Source organism: Epargyreus clarus, unplaced genomic scaffold, assembly GCF_041222505.1.
Source record: "Epargyreus clarus isolate Ecla_fem2 unplaced genomic scaffold, WU_Ecla_fem_2.2 ptg000015l, whole genome shotgun sequence".
NCBI lineage: Eukaryota > Metazoa > Arthropoda > Insecta > Lepidoptera > Hesperiidae > Epargyreus > Epargyreus clarus.
The window spans coordinates 4934948-4951712 of NW_027332223.1; the positions used below are offsets into that span (position 1 = coordinate 4934948).

General features: G+C 36.2%; 2 protein-coding genes across 2 annotated transcripts; one reads left to right on the top strand and one right to left on the bottom strand.

The window, feature by feature from the left end:
• The first annotated feature begins 244 nt into the window (after positions 1 to 244).
• LOC140748382 (endoplasmic reticulum transmembrane helix translocase) lies at positions 245 to 8665 on the top strand. The gene is made up of 10 exons (XM_073081243.1): positions 245 to 720; positions 1124 to 1213; positions 2551 to 2757; positions 3051 to 5000; positions 5282 to 5534; positions 6075 to 6271; positions 6833 to 6975; positions 7165 to 7297; positions 7645 to 7788; positions 8304 to 8665. Exons 1-10 carry the CDS (start codon positions 442 to 444, stop codon positions 8388 to 8390), a joined length of 3483 nt encoding a protein of 1160 aa, XP_072937344.1. The 5' UTR covers positions 245 to 441; the 3' UTR covers positions 8391 to 8665.
• Positions 8666 to 9825: 1160 nt separating this feature from the next.
• On the bottom strand, positions 9826 to 11470 carry CPR57 (cuticular protein RR-1 motif 57). The gene is made up of 3 exons (XM_073081246.1): positions 11313 to 11470; positions 10815 to 10895; positions 9826 to 10499 (listed from the first exon to the last, which is right to left on the bottom strand). The coding sequence occupies exons 1-3, from the start codon at positions 11328 to 11330 to the stop codon at positions 9987 to 9989; spliced, it is 612 nt and encodes a 203-aa protein (XP_072937347.1). The 5' UTR covers positions 11331 to 11470; the 3' UTR covers positions 9826 to 9986.
• Between the last annotated feature and the right edge of the window lie 5295 nt (positions 11471 to 16765).

Sequence of the window (16765 nt, forward strand, 5' to 3'; positions counted from 1 at the left end):
CATTACAAGTTTTTATTAGATTAGATTTTCCGGCCATTCATTTCTTTCGGCCTTATTGTATTTATTATCTTACTGACCTTCTTTACGTTTATACCTATATCTTATACAAATATATAGACGATTGGCGATAAAAATAACATTTATAACTATAATAATTACAATAATATAGAGGAAAAACCATAGGGAAAATTAAGTAACGTGACACGACAAGCGCTTTCACACTATTCTGTCAATCTGTCAAATTATGTCAAGTGACATGATAGAATTAAATTGATAGATATGTACTCCGTGTCAGTATGAGCATTTAAAATTCGGCAAAATCGAATATTTCCTTCTGTTTTGAATTAATTCGCTTTAACAGCGCAAATTAATATGTTTATTAAGTTTTGCGTTCAATGACTGCGCATCCTCGGAAGTGACTGAGGAATACCTGAGTAACTAATGGATAACATGGTTTCAACTAAAATGCAATCGTCATTAGATGATTTAGTTCAGTATGTACAGCTCTTTAAGCCTGTGGCGACTGTTCTGCAAGGGACAGTCCTTCCGTTTTTGATCATATATCCGGTTGTGTTCTACTTTTGGATTGCGGTGTATGACTTTGATGAAAACTTCGAAGCTGGGTTCGTGATTGTGGCTGCGGTCGCTACTATTCAAATACTGATGTGTCTGTGTTGTTACTGGAGCGTCCACATCCAATGCTTCTTGTCTTGCTCCGCGGTAAGTAGTGTTTTCTATTTACATTTGTGATTATTTTGATTATAAATTCAAAATGTCCTAAGTTACATTACACATGTATGTAAGGGCTTGTTACTGATCTTATACATAAAATAACCTAAAAATGTGTACTTACAATAACTTCTATTATTAAGGAGCAATCTCCACTGGAAAATAAAATATTTATCATTTACACACTGGAAAAATAAATAGATTTGTAATGGTTTTGCTACTATCTCTTTATATATATTAGAAATAGGATTCTTCCAAGTGTCTGCATTGTAGAGTTATGTATAAAATGCTACAGGTCTTGTTTAGAGAGATATGTATTGCTTATATAAGGTGATGCATTTTAATTATAAGTATCCATTTTTATGATTGAATTTTAGATGTTTCTTTATTTCAGGTTAAAGATCCAATACATGCTGAAATTGCAAAAGTAGTTCCAACATCTAACAATGGGTTTTCAGAAATTGTTAAGCTTCACCACACTAAGGTAAGAAATATTTACTAACGAGTAAATTTAGTTTAAGTTTGTTAAACTTTTGAACGTGGTAGAACCCTTTGTGGTTTTGACTCCGGCGGCACCACCGCCACACCTATTTCTGCCTAATAACAGCAGTGTTAGGCGCTGCTGTGTTCTGTTATGAAGGGTGTGGTAAGAGAGACAGACTTTTCCGAGGCGTTCCAGCTTAGTCCTCAGGGGTAGCGGCGCATCTGTGGCCGACCTCAGGTAGGGATATCTAATGCAATCTGGGGTTGATTACAGATGTCCATGGGTGGCAGTAGCCACTTACCATTAGGTGGACTGCATGCTCGTCTGCTACTCCTATTATATTATAAAAAAAAAGTTTAAATATAACTACTACTATTATATTGATGCTTGAAAGGCATTCCTAACTAGGCAAAAGAGTTAACTTTACAGGGTACTGATTAAAATTTAAATATCTACAAATAATATTACATAATTTTACTTTAAATTAAACAGACAACATTTTCAATCCAACAATTAGGTGACTTTATTTTAATTTTTATATATATTTCTACTTTAAATCGTTCCTCCATTAAGTTTCTGCAATGTTATATGCTGCTTAGTAAGGATTGCCTTACAACATCAGGCACAATTGCAGTATATGATTTTGAGGAGTCACAGGGGAAATTTGGTTAAATTTTGACACATTTTATATGTATATTTTAGAATTTATTGTAAAGTCCGGCCTATCTCTGCTACTCCTGCGGCAGAGAGGAATTTATACAGGGTTTCCCCATGAAAAAAAAACTGACCAAGTACGAGTCCAACTCTATGGTTTTTTGGGCGGTTCTGACTCCTGTGACCCCTCCCCTGCGACTGCCCCTGACAAGCATTGATATGGTTTTGATAACAATAGTGTATTGGTGTCAGTGAAAACACATTATCTTGTGCAATATAAGGCTTCAGTTTAATCCATTTTCAAGTGATCGCATTAAAGTACAACTGCAGTGTTTGTAGTTTTTGTACATTCATGAATGATGTTGTACTATTTTTGCAATTTGATATTGCTACATAGAAGGAAAACTCATCAAGATTTTATTTCCTGTTGTCTTATTGGAAGAATGATTATACAAAATAGTTTTCCTTCAACAGCAAACATTAAATTGGCATCACCACTATTGCACTTTATATACTAATATTTTACTAAATAACTTTATGTATATACACTTAATTATGTTGTTGTAAATTTTAATTCCACGTTTTCGTTGTTGTCTCCTCATCAATGTGTTGTTCTATTCATATGAATAATAATTCTAATATGAATCTTATTAATCTCATGTTATATTTTATTTCTTTTTCAGTCTACAATTAAAGGCAACCCTAACCCTGATGTTTGGTTTATTTTTCAAAAGAGTAAATATGTATATGACTGGAACAAGAAAACATTCTGTACTGTGGATTTCCCCATTAATAAAACCTATGAAGAATATATGGAGTCTAAAGGTTACCTAGATGACGAGTCTATTGATGTAGCAGAAAAGGAATTTGGCAAAAATGAAATGATAATGGTAATTGCAATTAAATAAATTATATTTTCACAAGAATGTCTTGTCTAGTGATTTGAAAGTTGATGTCACTATCAGGGGTGTCACTATTATGGGTGTGTCTAATTATCACCCTTACAGCCTAAACCCCTCTTACTGTTAAAGGAGGCACTAAAATCAATGATGGTTGATGAAGATGAATATCTTCTGGACTGTAGATATAAAAAAAAATAAAAAAATGTTGCAATGGAATAAAATGTCTATACTTATAAGTTAATCTTAATCTATATATAATCCATGAATGATCCTTGTTTCAGGTGGTACCTGAATTTATGGAACTATTCAAAGAGAGAGCAACTGCCCCATTTTTCGTATTCCAAGTATTCTGTGTTGCACTATGGTGCCTTGACAAATATTGGTACTATTCTATTTTTACACTGGTTATGTTGGTGATGTTCGAATGTACATTAGTACAGCAACAGCTCAGAAACATGGCAGAAATAAGGAAAATGGGTAACAAACCGTACAATATTAATGTGTATAGGAATAGAAGGTGGCGACAGATTGTGAGCGATCAGTTGGTGCCGGGCGATATCGTGTCTCTCACTCGGTCCCTCAGTGACAACTTAGTTCCGTGTGACATTGTCCTTTTAAGGGGTTCTTGTATAGTTGACGAGTCTATGTTAACTGGCGAAAGTGTCCCTCAAATGAAAGAAGCCATTGAGAATGAGAAGAATCACAAGATTAATTTAGATCCCGAAGGCGACGGCAAATTGCACATGCTTTATGGTGGTACGAAAATCGTTCAGCATTCGTCTCCAAGCAAGAATGTGTCATCGGGACTAAAAGCTCCTGATAACGGTTGCATCGGTTACGTAATTCGCAATGGTTTCAACACATCACAAGGCAAACTTCTAAGGACAATTTTGTTTGGAGTTAAGAGAGTAACCGCTAATAATCTGGAGACGTTCGGCTTTATATTGTTCCTGTTGATATTCGCGATCGCAGCCGCCGCGTATGTGTGGATAAAAGGGTGCGAGGACCCAGAGAGAAATAGATATAAACTATTTTTAGAGTGCACGTTAATTCTGACCTCAGTCGTACCTCCCGAATTACCTATAGAACTATCATTAGCTGTGAATACATCATTGCTATCACTATCGAAATTAGCTGTATTTTGTACAGAACCATTTAGAATACCGTTTGCAGGGAAAGTTGAGATTTGTTGCTTCGACAAAACTGGTACCTTAACGAGTGATAATTTAGTGGTAGAAGGTGTAGCTGGTATTGGTGATCATACAGACGCTACTGTGATACCGTTGTCGGAAGCGCCAATGGAAACTATACAAGTGCTAGCATCATGTCACTCTCTCGTTCAACTTGACGATGGTGTGGTGGGTGATCCTCTAGAGAAAGCAACGTTAAAAGCAGCTGAGTGGAATCTGACCAAAGGTGATGCAGTTGTTCCTAAAAAAGGAAAGTCGCCTGGTCTGAAGATAGTTCACAGAAATCACTTTTCAAGTGCTCTTAAGAGAATGTCAGTTATAGCTGGTTATCAGGTGAACGAGAGAGGTTTCATGGAAAACCATTATATTAGCAGTGTGAAAGGAGCGCCCGAGACGATTAAGACGATGCTCAAAGAGGTTCCTAGTCATTATGATCACGTTTATTTGACTCTATCACGAAGAGGCGCGAGAGTTCTAGCGCTCGGTTACAGGAATTTGGGGAAATTGAGTTCTCAGGAAATAAGAGATCTATCGAGAGATGATGTGGAATCGGACTTAACGTTTGTGGGCTTCGTGATCATATCGTGCCCATTGAAGAGCGACTCCAAGAAGGCGATAGCTGAAATAGTTCATGCGTCACATTCCGTAGTTATGATTACTGGTGATAATCCTCTAACAGCCTGTCATGTTGCAAAAGAACTAAAGTTTACCCAAAAGAATGAAGTTCTTATTTTAACACAAAGCGGCGGCGAGTGGAAATGGAAGTCGATTAATGAAACCGTAGAACTTTCAGAAGAGCCGTTTAAAACTGTCAAGGAATTAACCTCCAAATACGATTTATGTATAACGGGTGAAGGCCTCACTTACCTCAATGAGAATAACCGGAAATTCCTTATTAAAATAATTCCGCACATAAAAGTGTTCGCCAGATTTGCACCTAAGCAGAAGGAGTTTGTAATAGTTACATTAAAATCGTTAGGATACTGCACGCTTATGTGTGGGGATGGTACAAATGATGTTGGAGCTTTGAAACACGCGGACGTAAGTACATTTAAACATAATTCGATCTTGTATTAATTTTTTGTTAATGACACACTGAATTTTTTTTTATCAAAAAAGTTAGTTTAGTTAAGTTAAAAGTAGTTTAGTTTAGTTATTACTTCTTAAATTATTCGGTTTTTAATTTTCAAAAAGAGATTTTGTACATTAAAATATTTAAAAGATTTTATATAAAAAAAATATTTAATGTAAATAGTATTGCTCTGTTAGTAATAGTAATTTTCTTTACTTATCTTAAAAATATCTTACACATATCCTTCAAGGTCGGTGTGGCTATATTAGCGAACGCGCCAGAGCGTCTAAAAGAGAAGCCGAGGGAGGAGCGGCCGCCAGAACCGGAGCCTCCTCGAAGACCAGCGTTACGTGACCCCCGCGCGGAAGCCAGGGCCGAAGCCGCTGCGAGGCTTAGAAGGGCCATGAAGAAGCTGGAGGAGGAAGACCAACCTCAGCTGGTCAGGCTAGGAGACGCTAGTGTTGCTGCGCCATTCACTAGCAGACTGTCGAGTATACTATGCAGTGAGTATTTCTGGGGTATTCATTCGTCAACTTATCCAGAATTCTGCGCTTTTCTCGGTATATTAGTAAAAGGGTTAGCAAAATAACTTCGTAGAAAATGCTGCTGTCGTCTTCTATATTGAACTCCTTAGTCACCTCAACAAAGACCACGAAAAGGCTAGAAGTGAGTCTCTTCGAATCTATGACTTTATAATTAAAGACCTATGCCTTTAATTATAAAGTGACACGAAAACTATTTTTTGTGTCACTTGGTATATGACATAATAGAGAATTAAGGTAAAAACCTTTTAAAACTAGTAAAATTCTTGTTGATACTATCTAGAATTTGAAAAAAAAATATACAGAAAAAGCGCAACTTGACTTAATTATTTTTTCAAAATTGGAAAACCCAGCAGCATATATAATATTTTATTATGACATCATAATAAAATATTATATATCTGAAAAATATTTGCATTTGAGTATAAATGCGAATTATTAAAAAATAAATATATAAAAAAGTTTGAGAGATACGAATCATAAATACTCATCTCTTTACAGTATGCCACATAATAAAGCAAGGCCGTTGCACGTTAGTCACAACGCTGCAGATGTTCAAGATCCTCGCGCTGAACGCTCTCATCCTCGCGTACAGTCAGTCCGTGCTGTACCTGGACGGCATAAAGTTCAGCGACACTCAGGCCACGCTGCAGAGCTTGTTGCTGGCGTCTTGTTTCCTCTTCATATCCAGGTCTAAGGTGAGTGGGTTGTAAGTCGTGACTCGTGACGTCACGTGGAAGGGTCGAAACACTCGAAACCAAATAGTATTTTGACAATGTGACCCTCAAATTATGAAGTAACCGCCGTATTCCGCACCAAACTGCTAGTCCGCTCTGAATATAGAAATGAGTCTCGACGCCATAGCAAAGTGTATGGATACACCTGCTCACAACAACTTCAGAGCGGACTAGCAGTTTGACGCGGAGTATAACCGGATAAGTCCGGATTGAACGCTGATTCTCACAGTTAATCGAGTCGTATTTATAGGTTATTAAAGAAGATTTATTTGACTAATGTAATACCGGGCAGGGTACGTCTTGCGGTGCGAGCTTATATTGTTATTTAATAAACTAATATCAATAGACCTTTGATGATCATGTTTACCACACAATATAGGACGTGTAAATAAATTTAATCCTCTGAAACTTAAAGAAAATAATTGTAAACACAGGAAAATACACATTTCTAGAAGTATTATTCGCATAAGATTATGTCTGCATTATGTTATTTAATTAATTTATCTATTCTTAAATTTCCAGCCCCTGAAGCAATTGTCAAAACAGCGACCGCTCCCGAATATCTTCAATGTGTACACGATAATGACAGTACTGACTCAGTTCGCTGTGCACTTCCTGTGCCTCATATATCTGGTCAATGAAGCCACCATACGGTCTCCGGACAGGTTAGTATTTGTCGTAAAAATCTTTCTATTCAACTTAGTGCTATAATCCATACGTTCTTAGAGTACATACATGGTTTTACAATTGAAATTTTCAAAGTGAAACTCGTTCTTAAAATGAATGAAAAATAATAAATGAATGATCATACTTGTACAAAAAAACTTGTTCAAATGTATCTATTTTATTTTTAGAGATACAAAACCAAAGCTAGATATGGATTTGGCTGAAGACGAAATCCAAGAATTTGCGCCGGATCTACTGAACAGTACAGTGTATATCATTTCTATGGCTCTGCAGATATCTACATTTGCTATCAACTACAGAGTAAGTAGACATTAATATTTTTGTATGTTTTATGTCAATGTGGCGACGAATTTCACATAGGGGTCATCAAATTACAAATGATAGTTAATATGCTTCGATTTGATATCTTGTTCCTAAAACGACATTTATTTGTACATATTTTTGGCGATTAGAACGTATATTCAAATTTATGACGTATCCTTGTGTTAATCCCTTCCTAATATTATTTTTGGACTATTTTCGACAACAACCCTGGGTACTCACGATAGCGAATTAAATAGGTCCCTTATCGCCACCATTTCTCAAGTCTATTGCAATGAAGAAAAATCGAAAGAGATTTAGTGGAATAACCAAGTGAGTGTTTCCAGGGGGAGCCGTTCATGGAGGGCCTGAAGGACAACAAGCCGCTGCTGTACAGCATCCTGGTGTCGGGCGGCGCCGTGCTGGCGCTGGCGGCCGGCGTGCTGCCCGACCTCTCCAACATGTTCGAGATCGTGTACTTCCCGCCCGACGTGAGTAGCTTGGACTGTTATTTGCTGGGTATATTTGCTTGGCCAAACTTTAGTCGGCTGGAAAAAAAGGAGATTAGACTATTTTATGACGCCGAGAGAGGTTAGTTTCATCCAAAGATTAAAGAAAAGAACAGACACACTTACTCGTGCACTCACACACGCACTCACAAACATACACAGATACTCAAGTGTCCACACGCGCACGTACAAATTTACGGCCACGTGCACGTATACAGGCGCAAGAACACACATACCCAAATTAAAATTACGAATACAACACGCATCATTGTAACATAAAAATGTTTTGTCTAATTTGTTAACGTAAGTAAAATAATAATCATCATCAACCGATTACTGTCCCACTGCTGGACAGGGGTCTCCTCCCAGAATAGGAAGGATTAGGCCATAGTCCACTTTGCTGGCCAAATGCGAATTGGTAGACTTCACATACCTATTTTGTTTTAGTAAAATAAGTAAAATCGTACTGAAGAATAATGATATGTTCTGTTTTTCAGTATCGGCTCATCTTAGTACAAGTACTGATCGCGGATATGGCGTTCGCTTACCTCGTGGACCGGATTTGCCTGTGGCTCTTCGGTTAGGATCATTCCTGAATGCAGACTAATAAAAATAAGGACAAAGTCGTGCCTAATAAGCAATACATCGATGGTATAAATTAGGGGACTATGACAGCAAGGTAGTCAGCTAGAGGAAGGTGGAGAATAGATCGTCGATTATTTTCGTTGTTCAAATAGGTTCGTTCTATAATATAGAACGTGTGCGACACGAGTGTTCTATATGCAGTCGTCAAGTGAAACATTATAGAAAAACTAGCTTTTACCCGGGGCTTTACTCGCGGTTAGAAGTTTTAGTCTATTTGATATTAAGGCCTGAAAGAGTAGCAAGCAAACTAACATTCACATTTATAATACATATTAGGATATTGTCTACTATGACACGTGTCTAGCACTCTCTGTCTTTAGATATAACTAAACATTTATTGTTTACAAAAATATTCATCTTAGAGACATACTCTTAATATCATAGTAATGATGAGTGTATTTGTTTTTATATGCATTTTATCATATAGGACTTTTTGACCTTTCAATATTTCAAATAAACTTATCACCAGAATATATTTTTATATCGATTGCTGAACTTTGTTCTTATTTTTATTAGTCTATAGCATATACTAGTAAATTCATTCGCATCACCCCAAATAATTGTATTTAAGGTAGATTTCTTTCAGGTTCTATTTTTGTTTATATTTTAATATTTATTAATAGCGGTTATTTATATTTTTATTGTTATTATTTTAGTGGCTAACGAGTTTTTTTTAATCAATTCCGAATAGCATCGGAGTCCTATCTGAAGTTCGTTGCAGATGCATTGCTCTTCAGGGCTAAGTACCGAAACACTGTAGCCCTTAACTGCTATTTTAAAGCAGAAATTAATATTTTTTTCCACCATCTCCATCAATAAGTTATTTATATGTTATAATATAACATTCGTTATTTGGTCACAAATATTAAAAACAACAATGAGTAGGTCAAAATTAATTCCTTTTTGGGTGTTGTCTATTTTGACATTATTCCCCCTTGTGATGTCATGTCACAATTTAGAACCCCTAGGTCCCCTTAAAAAATTGACGTATTATAATTGACCCCAAAGGATTTCGGGTTGATTGGGTCTACATTACAAAGCAGGACTTTCAAAATTACTTACATCAAAAATCTTAGTTGAATTCGTTTAAAATATCCTCATATTTATGTTATTATAGACGTAATGAAAAAACTGATTGAAATCTACCATTGGGCCTTTTCGGCCTATTTTATAATTCCTTTGTTTAGACAATTTGGTGTCCAATGTCTCGGTGTGAGCCTGTGTGTATAAATATCAGCTCAAATGTACGTGCATTTAAGATAAATGGATGTGTCAGTGTATTTATATAATAATATAATATAATAATAAATAAATAAATGTCTAGTAAATTATTTTTGTGTTCTCGTTTCTAAATAAGAAATAAAAATAAACGTATAAGTATTTACATATTTATTTGTTACGTTATTCTTAATCTTCATCTTATCCTGAATCCATTGCGTATTTACTATTGAAATTCTCGCTTGTGAACGGGTTACCGTGGCCATGTGTAACAGGTTCATACGCGAAAATGTAATAGAGTACGCTCGTTTGGATGATCAGTGCCATCCGTGGCCGTGTCCGAGCCCGTGGCCAAGACCGTGGCCGAGACCATGGTCGAGACCGAGGTCCCCGTGGCCGAAACCTCCCCAGTATCCCCCGAGGCCGAGATCTCCGTGACCGAGACCCCCGTGTCCGAGACCTCCGTGACCGAGACCTCCGTAACCGAGACCCCCGTGTCCAAGATCATAACCGTGACCCAACTCGACGAGGCTAGCTGAGTAAGCGATTGGAGCGATTTCAGCTACCGGAGCGACTGGGGCGACCGCGACTGGCGCCGCAACCGCTTTAGTGTAGACGGCAGGATGTGCCGCGGGACCGATGCGCTTGACGACGGCGTTGAAGCCTGAGTGAGGGTCCGCGGTGTAGTCCACGACCCTCAGGGTGCCATCGGGTTCCGCGAGCGAGTAGGAACCCTTGACGTAACCCCCGTCGCGCACCTCGCTCTGCGCCTTGTTGTCGCCGGTGTGGGGGTCATTGACTGCGTAGTTGAACTCGTAGCGAGGTACGGACTGAAAAAGACGTGGTTTCAAGTTAGGACTTGTCTTTCTTTAAAAAGTTTATAGCCATTCCAATTATTTTCAGAAATATCAACCACTGCTTTGCAATATTGGAATAATTGAAACTTAACACTTAACAAAAGTTTCTATCATAAAAGATACTTGTTTAAAGACAATTTCTATTTTAATCACAATGCACGGGCTATTATTGACTATGCGCGTAGCTTTACATATACAGTTATTTTATTCTTAAGTCGTGGCGGTAAAACAACATATCGTCATATGCTCATGCTAAACAAGGTAGTTTTATATCAGAGTGGTACTTACGACGGTATCCACATGAGCAAGGCCGTAAGATGCATGTGCACCATAGGGAGCTGCAGACACCGCTCCGAGAACGCAGGCAATCTGGTAACAACACAAATAAATTTATACGCCATCCACGATACACTAGTACATATGTAACACAAAATATATCTTACTAAATATTAAAGTAGAGCATAGAGCACTTCAAATAATTTATTAAATTCAAAGTTTTAGATTATTAAATTTAGTTCTTTGAGTTTCTTTCATTGGTGCCAATACTGGAAGACACTGCCTGCTTCTTAAATTTAATACTTACTTTAGTTTTCTCCTACGCTCTAAAACAACCACGGAAAGAGAGTGATGCTACTCTATATAGATAGAATATTTGGCAACAAACATTTCTGTAACATAAATAACAATATTTCCGAATCTAAATAGAGATAATTCTACTCTAAGCGACACAAATACCTAATAATCGTGTATTTTGTGGATAAATAGTATTAACATTAAACTGCTTACCGCAACGTAACAAAACATGTTGAATTGAATGGGCAGTGGACTGTTCAATACGAATAGTTCCAACTTTGTAACACTGGATTCGTGAACACCGGCTTTATATGCATTGCGGCTCCTTGTTAGTCAACCCCTTATTATCCTTAGATTTTACGCTCATTGGCTATTCGTTTATGCGCACGCTGCACTCTTTTCGTAATGTCGTAAAATCACTAATTAGTAGTGCGTTAGTTACTTTAATTGGATCATCTGATTAACGTAGAAATTCTAGTGAAATTCAATTGAAATTGTGAATTTCTTTTTCAGCGGAGTAAGAAATAATTCATCATTTAATTTTATTTATTTTATTGATTTTGTAAGTACCTATATTTTTGGATACACATCTCGCGTAACGACGTTTTTATGACCGCAGATGAACAATTTCGCAGTACATAGTTTCTAAGGAGAAAATGCTTCTTCTATCCCTTACTCTCCTCCTGTGACATTCATAGGGATGCTGTTGGAACTCGACAACAACTGGTCATCTCTTACAATTCCAAAGTTAAAAGGCCTTACTGGATTCTAATCTTAAGAAACAAACAGAGTTGGAATTGCTACATCGCCGTTATAAGGTAGAAATATTTGTGGCAGTGACGCGTAGAAAACGAGCAGAACGAAAAGTTTCAGATACTAGCTACAGTACCTACCTACTGTAAGTAATTAGGTTTAATTTGAATTTTATTTTCGGTTGCTAACTGTCCCGAATGTCACATTGTAGTTAATGCACTGATTAAATCACTGCAGTTCATAAATCATGCATCTAGGTGCGTTTACTAACCGGAACAGAACTGCTGCCGCCTAATGTAACATGACACAATTGAAACAGTTGTGAAAATGAGTGCGAGTTGTGAAAATAATGATTGAAACTGTTTGCTTAACCAAAATCGTATATTTTGTGGTGCCTGACATGTTTATTTGTAAGAAGTGACGTCATGCAGTTCGTTTGTAGAATTATTTATTTTTAATACTGGAATAAGTCTGTTAACTACAGATATTCATTTAATTTTGTAAACACACAACTACAATAAATGGACAAGAAACATTAACGTCGTATGCAGTGGTAGAATTGTATATGCGTTGCATCCGAGTTCGGTGCTGAAATATCAAATCATTTCTAATATTATTTACCTAGCAGGTATTGCTCGCATTCTTGAATTCCAGTTTTATTGGTAAGATATAGTTACCAATATTGGCAAAATTAGAAATTAGACAAGTGAGGTTTCAATTTAGTTAGATACTAGTAGTGCCCGCAACTTCGCCCGCATTTTAAAGAAATAATGTGACATACTTAAAACAGAAAATTTGTACCTTCATTGGAATGGCAGTGGTGTCATCTGTCGAAAATTGGTCTTAGCAACTCCCAAACTTTCGTGAGCTTTGGGACAAGAACTTTGCAAAAGATCATCACTTGATCAAATGAATAGTTCCCGATTTTATAAAATATATATAGTCAAATATTCATTTTTATATAAATAGATAGATGATCGACTAACGTGGATAAGTAAAGTAACTGTAAGTAAATTATGAAAAAATCGAATTTCGATATTTTGGGTTGAAAGATCGATTCACTGAATCGATCCACTGAAGATCGATTAAAATAATCGTTTTTTTGGTTCAAAGGATCGATTCTCCGATTAATCGATCTCAGATCGCCATCCGTAGTTCCCGTGGGATTTCCGGGCTTCTTAGGCTGTCTTTGTATACAATTTCATTAAAATCGGTTCAGTGGTTTAGGCGTGAAGAAGAGACATACAAACAGACAGACGGACAGACAGACAGACAGAGTTACTGTCGCATTTATAATATTAGTAAGGAAGTAAGGAATAAGGATTAATAGCAATAAATCTATGACGACGACTTCATTTATAGATATTTACAGCTACAGTCAAAATTTAACTTCAGTGTATCCAATCAGTTCTGTACGCTTATATACAGTCCGCTTGGGCGCTGATTGAAAATGTATGGCCAAATACGTAAACAAATTAATTAATAGACATTTTTGTGAAAACGTAAAAACTCATACTAAGGGTACAGGCAGGAGGCATACAGCCATTGCAAGCCGGTTTTCATATATGACGTAAAATCAAATGCTAAATGCATGAATAAATGCAATTTGCATTTAAGACACTTTATATATCGTTCTAACAGGTATGTAAGTGTAAGTAATTTATAATTTTTCCGGAAATTCTTGTTAAAAAAATTATTGGTTATCATTAAATCCTTAACAGTATGCAAGACTGATTAAAATGCAAATTTTATTCAAATTATAAATAGTGTAGGCAGTTTTAAGACTGCAAATTGCGTTACGACTTAAGTATAAATACTCCTCAGATGTAGCATCAACTTATGTGACCAAATATTGGTAGTATCCCCTAGTCTGGTTATTGATAATGGCATCAGTACCCACTTAGGACCTAGACTTAGCTAGGACTAGGAGAGTTAATACAAAAATCCCCATTAACATAAGTTGGAATGTATGCCTATTTGTTAATTGTCATATTGCATTATATAGGCATTAGGTAGGCCTACCTATATATCGATGTAACTGGTCTTTTCATATTTCTTGTAATTCTAGTCAACAACATTGTTAGTAATAAGTTGATCAATAATATTAGGCCTGATTAAAATGGAACATTTATTCAAAATACTGATCACGAAATCGCATAACAGGTCGAACGATAGGCTACTTACGAATAGTGTAAAAGTTTAAGAAGATATAGCAAAAATAAAAGGTAGGTATAGTCCACGCCAAACTCCTAGTCCGCTCTGAAGTTGTTGCGAGTAGGTGTAGTCATACAATTTGCTATGGCGACGTGATTCATTTCTATATCAGAGCGGACTAGCAGTTTTACGCAGACTATACTTATTTAAATGATACAATTTTCATAATTATTCAATTCACCAACGTAAGCGGCGCACACACTACATATAATTGTAACTTGGTTCTCAGGGGTAGCATTACGTCTGTGGCCGCCTTCTGGTAGGGTTCCAATCTTATCTTGGGTTGATTTTATCCATGGTCGGCAATGGCAACTCACAATGGGGTGAACTTAATTCTCGACTGTTACTTGTACCTACTTTATAAAAAAAATCTAATAACTCCTAGTGTGACCTACAAGGGATTTAATTTTTTGTTTAAACCACTTGCGAAAATACAATGCTACGGAAAACTGTAGAAAAAGTGTAAAACTGTTTAATTTTTCGGTTACCGATTACTGTCTTGATTTTTAAAAAATCTGCGTTGGGCAATGGCGAGTTCGAAGCACAAAATGGAAACCCAGCATCGAATTAATTGGCAGTGATGAGATAATTCGAAACTCGAATTAAATCTGAAGTGATAATGGAAACCGAAGTGGAATACCAAGACGAATATGCTAACAATATTGAATGGGAACATGTGAATGGGAACTTTATTTTCAATTAGGTAATATTAGTCTCACTTTTTTGTTTCACACAAGATAATAAAATGTGTAAATAATACAGGAGGAGTCTCTTATTATTTTTCATCGCGAATGTATATGTAGTTGTAGGGTATAAGGCCGAGGAGAAACACTGTATGACTTCACACTTTATCGTTAATTCGTTCTTTTATAATTATAACACCACACTACCTTCCACAGAGCACGTGAACGCGTGTGTATCAATCGGAGGCTACGATTGGACTGCAGGTAAACCTGGGTGTTACGTCATAATGACATAATAGTTTTAAGTTTTAGGTATGTACTCTTTCCGAATGAAAGAGAGGGTAGGAATAAATAAAATATCACATCTACGATATTTTCTATGATGAGCCGTCAAATGATTGGAATATGATTTTAATAACATATTGAGTACCTAAAACTTATTTTTTTATTATTAATCAATAAAAAATAAAAAAATGTTTATTTCCACAAATTAGCACTTATTATGAAAATAAAAGACGCTTAAAAAACGCTTTCTTACAGCTCACTCTAGAACTCCGTGTCGTGGGTGCTAATGAACACACATAGACTAATACACAAACACCTAGACCGAGAAATCTAAATTCATCATTCAGACTTGTCTGGCCGGGAGTTGAACCCGGGACCCTCCGCGTGTCACACGGGCATGGTGACCGTTCGGCTACACGGGTTCCCCGCGTGCCTGCTTGAAAATATAACCTATGAATACTCCTGCATTTAAGACGAATTTAAAATATTATTGTAACTATTCCACGAATTCCATTGTCTATTTTCAAGTAACATAAAAAAAACATCTAACTACCTAAAAAGCCTCGCTATGAGCTCTATTTCGCAATGCGGTATAATTTAATAAAATTAAAGCCAAACGACAGTCAACACTAATTAGGGTCATGAAGCTTAATTCTTAATAAATATCCCTTTTCAATTTGTTAGGTATTTTTATAAAATTCTATAGCTGCAAATTAATAGTTATTATTACGTACGACATCTAATTGACTGAATTTTACGTCCTTGCTTTTGATCAAAACACTTCTAGATGACAACGGGTAGGTAACCGCAGGATGCAGAGCACAGGGCCGGAGTTAATAGCAGTAACTAGATCAGGGCTAGATCATGCAGTGGACATAGTTTGATGTAAGGATGAATGAGTGGTGGTTATTTAATATGCTACATGTATAACAGAGAAAATGTAAGAATCATTTAATCGGTCTCAACACAAATAACTGTCTTCCAAATAATAATAATCAATATATCCAATGTTTTGTCTACTAGAGTCTGATTCATATTTAGGTGTCCAAAATGTAAACAAAGGTGAAAGAAAATACGTTGCAAATGGTAGTTTCTTATTTTTGACAATATTAAATTAATACAACAATAATAAAATAATAATCTAAAAAAATAAGATCAAATCACATTTTCTAATATTTATATTACCTCAATTTCGTTCCATACAGTAATAATAATAGAAAACAAGTTGTATGGTAGAAAATTAAAATATGACAATGGTAACACAATCGGAACCCAGGGCATTTCTTGTGCCGTTATTTTTGAGTTTGGTAGCTGATGTTATTCATTTTCGTGGTTGTCGTTTTCATAGCGCGTTTGTTAAATTGTAAATAATAGTAAAGTTTTCGTTTTTTGTTGAGTTTGGTAAAGTTTTTGTTTCTTGTTAATTTTGACAGAAACATTTGTTTGTTTACATTTTGGACACCTAATTATGAATCAGACTATAGCAGAAATTGGCTAAGTTCGCTACTTAGACAATTTCTGCCTAGACAAAAATGACAAAGGTTATTATTAATAACGGGTATAACACTATTATTACAGCACCTTATAATTACAAACTTAGAGAGTACGTAATCAACGCAGAAGAATTACAAATTGTGGAGGTGCAGTTGCATCTAATTCGGCGCTTCTCTACCGCCTCATTACCCCTTTTCAGTGAAAACACTCTTTCCTACACAAATTCACATTTGCAAT

Bases quoted from the DNA above. Each gene is read 5' to 3' on its own strand.
- LOC140748382 (XM_073081243.1), top strand. From the start codon at position 442: ATGGATAACATGGTTTCAACTAAAATGCAATCGTCATTAGATGATTTA. The intron at 1,214-2,550 runs GTAAGAAATATT...TTTCTTTTTCAG, and splicing joins TTAAGCTTCACCACACTAAG to TCTACAATTAAAGGCAACCC. The intron at 5,001-5,281 runs GTAAGTACATTT...ATATCCTTCAAG, and splicing joins GAGCTTTGAAACACGCGGAC to GTCGGTGTGGCTATATTAGC.
- CPR57 (XM_073081246.1), bottom strand. The intron at 10,500-10,814 runs GTAAGTACCACT...CGTCTTTTTCAG, and splicing joins TTGCTCATGTGGATACCGTC to TCCGTACCTCGCTACGAGTT.